This window comes from Diachasma alloeum, unplaced genomic scaffold (genome assembly GCF_001412515.2).
Source record: "Diachasma alloeum isolate Michigan unplaced genomic scaffold, Dall2.0 Dall_scaffold_01035, whole genome shotgun sequence".
Classification (NCBI taxonomy): domain Eukaryota; kingdom Metazoa; phylum Arthropoda; class Insecta; order Hymenoptera; family Braconidae; genus Diachasma; species Diachasma alloeum.
In genome coordinates, this window is record NW_021681147.1 from 194,247 (window position 1) to 199,790 (window position 5,544).

The following is a 5,544-nucleotide window of genomic DNA, read 5'->3' on the forward strand; positions in this document are numbered from 1 at the left end:
AAACAGTGCTAGCATATGGAGCAAAAGTTATTCTCAAAATAATCTTCCAAATCATGTTTCCTGGATTTATCCCCAATTTTCCACTCCATCACATCTGGAATAACTCCCCTCTCGATGAATGGACTCACCAACCATAAACACATCCTCCAATAATGAACATCAATGCGACATAAACAAATAGAATTTCATTCACCTCACCAGACACCATCAAAATGAATTAAACGTTCTATAAAATGTTTATTGACAACATGCAATTCGCTCTGTATTTGTACATTCCCACCTAAAAAAAAAGACATGAATATTCAGTCTCGCAATAATATGAATCATTCAAATGGTTTATTCCCCAACAAAGCCACACATTTATTACTCTCCTCTACAAACTCTCAACTTTTCTCCAGCATTCCACGAAGAGAAGTCTGTTCCCTCTTCAAATTAAGAAAACAAGCTCCATTGGAAGCATTATTTTCTCCACTGAACACAACACAAGCTAGGCCATTGATGGCCATGTGATGCCAGATCTTGACCATCCACTTGTTGACAGCACGACAAGTTTTCTCTAAATTATCCACCTGAAGATGATCTTTAGGGAGTTTAACATGACAGAAAGTCAGAGCATGTTCCATAGCGATTTGCGATGCTCGATTCACCGTCTGTTTATTCGTCTCAGCAAGAACCAGTCTAACCTGGTCATTCTTATCATAATTGGCATCATCCATCACCTGGAGACTGGAAGACTTCAAATACCTCGAATACTCATTCATAACATCAGGCGTGCCAACAATGGCTGCAGTTTTCTTGTCCTTCGTCACGTGTTTGAATATCGAAACCCCAAACTTCTGAGTCTCCTCCTTCGACTTCTGCTTTCTCAGGGTCTCCTCCAGCTGCCTCTGACCGATGAGCACAGCATCCCCAAAGTCCACAGTATTAGCCAACTTCAGTTGCACTAGCTTCATTGAAGCCTGGGAGTCTTCTGTCGAGCAATGTCCACCCTTGCTCTCCTGGATCCTCTCGCTCAAGAACTCTCGGGCCAATACCTGGAGCTTTGTCTTCCTGTAGCGCTCGCCAGTCGTGTTGAAGATGACGGAAGTGTCGATGATGTAAGGATGCATCATTCTTAAGGTGTGGAGATCTGCGTTCAGACTCTGGCCCACGAGAATGGCGTCTGGGGGAAGGAGCTCACGCAGTCGATTTTGGACGTTTTCTAGAGTTGTTGTGACGTTTTTCAAGATCTCCTCGGTTATGCCACTGTATCTGGTGAGATAATCCGTGATTTTATTCTCGGGCTTCACCAGGGAGTCGTAGACAACGTTCATCTTCTCGTCGACGATCGAGATCCTAGTGAGCTCGAGGAAGCCTGACGTTGTGCGACACATCTCGCAGTCGAGACCGAACATTGGGGACGTGGGGGTGGCCTCCAGGTACTCGTCCTTGGTGAGGATGTAGTCTTTGTAGCGGATAGCGAGACCCCCTCGGAGCGGCAGGGGGTAATTCTCCTCGACGAGCTGCCAGGGGGAGAGGAGGAGCTGGGTGCGGGGAAATTTGTCGGTCGGGGGGAGGTTCTGGGGGTTGGGACGACCGTTCGGGATTGGGGAGCGCATGGGGAAGACTACTTTCAGGAGTTTTACTAGGTCTCCGGTGGATTGCATGGCCGCTTCCAGGGAGCCGAATTGCTGGATCAGGGCTTTGCTTTGTGTACCTGGAAGTGGGGATGATTTTGTGAAAAATTGATACCGTCTTGGAGAGCACAAGCTGTTTAGCAAATTACTGTACAATCTGGGTAATTGACGGCAAAAATTGTATTTTAGGATTTTTTATTTGAAATCATGGAAAAAGGTGACGCAGAAAAACTTGTTGGTGGAAAAGTACAAAAAAGATGGATAAGTTCTAACGCATTTGCATTCCGCATTGTTTAGTAATTCTTACTGTTTTCTTGATATTTGTCTCTGTATAGTGAAGATTACAATATTTTCATAAAAACTTGTAATATTCTCATGAAATTCTTTCTCAAAATATCAGGATTCTTGCCCAATTTATTGCTTTTTTTTCCTTAATATTGCGGTGAAATTCTTGACAAGCCAAGGATCATTTTCCATTACGACTCAATTGATTGTAATCGTTTAAGGGGTTAGACTGGCAAAATTTCGAAAAAGGTGGGTGAATCTAATTAAAAAAACCATGAATGTTAATGAACCAATGTCATCTTTTTTGTTGATTCTTAACTCATTTCGAAAATAATTTTAGGGATAAATGAGACGTTTCATTGTGCCTATATAATTTTTTTAAAAACGCCTGTTAGTATTTTTCCTCAAAATAGATGTTATCAAAATAATGCAAAACGCCACGAGACGGTGAAAATTAACTTATTATGTTTTATTAAGTTACGGCTAAACTTGAATTTGAAATCTGTGAGTGAAGATTGAGAAAAGATTCTTAACTAAAAAAAAAATATTTGAAATATTCATTTTCGAACTTGTATACATTTGATTTTTCAAAGCATCTTCGTTCGCTACTTCACTCCATCAAATTTTCAGGATCATTACCAATTTCTTTTCGCAAAACGAGAATAATTTTCGATTGCCTCTGTTGTAAATATGTTTTTCCACTAGAAATATAAATTAATATAATTATGTAAAGTAAATTATAATGAAAAAGGAAATCCAAGCCCCGCAATATTACGATTATGAAATGAAAATGAACAATCTTCTATGTTTCGCTTTTTATAAAATTATTTTTGTTGTGATTAAATATCAATTCAAATAACAGTAATAATTTTGGATAGTCAACGCACCTGTCAATGGAACAGCAGCCAGTTCTTCAATAACTGACCCACCATAAGCAGCAGGAGTTACCATCTCTAACCGATGCTCCAAATTATTTCCTATATGTGTGAAAATGGACTCGTACGAGTGAAAATGATACATGGAGAGTCCCTCGATGATGAAAACAACGGTATGAGACACTTTGTTGAACTTTTCCAGGTGGCACCATCGAGCTGGAGAGAAAGGTGAGTGATGGCCCAGTAGAGAGTACATGAGGAGATGCTGGACGTCTGCCAGGAATATTGGAATCCTCTCATTAGGTCCTATTGTGTCGTTTAAACAAGCGTTTTGTCCCACAGCTTTTAATCGGAATCGTGGGATGTTTTTGAGGATTTTCTTTCGCTCTCGAAGCTCCTGTTTCAGTTTAGCATACTCCTCGCCAGCGAGACGTGGCTTTTTGTTGACCCCTGGGTCTGATTCTTCAGAAATTTCTGGGGGATTTTCTCCTACTGGTGTGGAGGTGATTGGATCGCTTGAAGAGTGGGTGCAGGGTCTCTTTCGACTGGGACTCAGGGCTGACATTTCAGAAGATGTTGGAGGATTATCTGACTCCATTTCCTATTTAACAATATTCGAAATTGTAAAACAATTACGATATTTTTATCCCATGATCAAACTGTTATTATTTGTCATTCGGAAAATGATTAATCAATATTAATCATTTTCAGAATGACTCTTTTGAATAATTGATTTTATTTTTTCCTTCAAAATTTTTGCTTGAAAACTTAATCACTACTATTTTATTAAAATAATCGTAAATGCAATTAATTTTTGTCGTAATAAAGCACTAAAATCAGACTCCAAAAAAAACAAGATTGTGTAAATACCATTTAGCAAATTTGGACCGATTGGCAATAGTAGAGCATTCGTTTAGCAAGAATCTTCGAATTTCACGTTGTATTATGGAATTATTGTGGTTTCCAACGGAAATGTCGAATTTTCTGTACGGAAATTTTTTAATGTCACCCAGGAAAACCGTCTTGTATTTAAAATTAGTTAAATAATCAACAGGGATTCTTATTTAATCACTACTGGATCAAAAGAAATTGTCAAGAGGAATTTTTCATTGAAAATATTCGATTGCCTGCAACTGAGGTGGAAAGTTCTTAAAGAAAACAAGATAAATAATTTCTGAGAACCCTTACCAAGTTTTTAAGACCTAGTGCTCTAGCTTCCCTATCTTTATCATTTAATTTTGTTATCTCCAATAGTGCAGCCATTTTTTTTCGCTTTTTCTCGATACGCTGAAGTTTCTTTTCCGTTGGCATCTTCATAGTCGTCTCCTGTATTCAATACTGATTTTCTTAGCAACATTTAGTACCTACAACCCATGAAAAATAACTTGGAATCACGAAAAATTATCAACAATTCAGTGGCGAAGTGGTCAAACAGTTTAAGTCGATTTTGGCTATTGGCCAGTTTTCAATGAACATCTCGAAAACTAAGGGAGATGGCAAAATTTTTCTCATAACCTTTTTAGTAGTACTCAATTCGCTCTACAAAAAAGGTTATTATGAAAATTTCGCTATCTCCCTTAAATTCGGAAATATTCCTGGAAAACTCAACTAAAGACTAAATTGACTTGAACCGTCTGACCACTTCGCTACTGAATTCCTTGAACATAAATGTCCTGGAGTGAAGGACTATACGTCGGACGTTGCATCATTATATTGAAGTAATTACCGCAAAAACTAGCACGTTTAGGATGAGATATCAATGAAATTTTTTGTCCTCAAGATAAGAATGTGTGACAAGGATGGACTTCGATAATTCTTAAATAATTTCTCCTGAAATCACTCATTCTGGAGACGATTACAAAATAAAGAGGAAAGAAAGCTTCTAAATTAATGATTAAACTTGTGCTTGAACTATTTTCTTTACGTTTCAACTGAAAAATTACCAAAATTAACCGAAAATCAATGCATTTGTTTACTTGGAAAATTCAGGAAAAGGGAGACACATGACTTTCGTACTGTCACAGGGAAAATAACCTCTGGTTGGTTATTTTGGCTGAATTTAACTGCCAGGTGTTGGGAATACAAAAGAAGAGGATCGTTGAATTATCTTGAATGTTAAATGGGCTTGAGGAGTGAAAATATAGTGGTTCCTTCGTTGCTTGGTTACCAAAACTCATGGTCAACTTATAAAAAATGGAAAAACTAACAAATAAAAATGGGTAAAAAACATGTGACTACAACTGAACGATTATTCACCCAGAAACACAGAAAAATGGAGCATTATGAATAAATATTTACCATGATGAACCCAGGTTAATGAAGTAATCAAATGGTGAATTCAAAAGAGAAGTAATTGATTATGTTGGTCTTATAACTTTTGAGATGATTATTATCACACCAATTTACTGTAACTAAACAAGTTTCAATAATTATCGATAAATTTTGGGAAATAAACATAGAATCGAACGATGAATACACAAGCACATGGGAGATCTTGACAAAATAGGTTACCGTGGTGGATTTGGGCGGTTCCTTCCTTACCTCCAACAGTATATTCCTCGATTATCGACAATAATCTCGATAAAATAAATGCTGATCTTATCCACCGAAAATGGCATCAGTGTCGCTATTTTAAAGATCCTCAAGTCCTTTCAGCTCCGGTAATAGCTGCAGTCTAATGTTTTCATTGTTTTTTAACAACAAAAATCTCATCGCCACTTTGGTCAGAGATAATAGGGGAGATCACTCAGGCTTATGGGAACTGTTCG

At 37.8% G+C, this 5,544-nt stretch overlaps 1 protein-coding gene across 3 annotated transcripts; it reads right to left on the bottom strand.

The window, feature by feature from the left end:
- Window positions 1-335: 335 nt before the first annotated feature.
- Window positions 336-5,274, bottom strand: LOC107045649 (uncharacterized exonuclease C637.09). 3 transcript variants are annotated; one of them, XM_015267974.1, is made up of 4 exons: window positions 5,075-5,274; window positions 3,965-4,102; window positions 2,789-3,377; window positions 336-1,696 (listed from the first exon to the last, which is right to left on the bottom strand). In XM_015267974.1, exons 1-4 carry the CDS (start codon window positions 5,075-5,077, stop codon window positions 384-386), a joined length of 2,043 nt encoding a protein of 680 aa, XP_015123460.1. In that variant the 5' UTR covers window positions 5,078-5,274; the 3' UTR covers window positions 336-383. The 3 variants fall into 3 exon arrangements, with proteins under 3 accessions (XP_015123460.1, XP_015123461.1, XP_015123462.1); XM_015267975.1 differs by having other exon boundaries at window positions 3,965-4,140; XM_015267976.2 differs by lacking the exon at window positions 5,075-5,274 and adding an exon at window positions 4,753-4,923 and having other exon boundaries at window positions 3,965-4,140.
- Window positions 5,275-5,544: the final 270 nt, after the last annotated feature.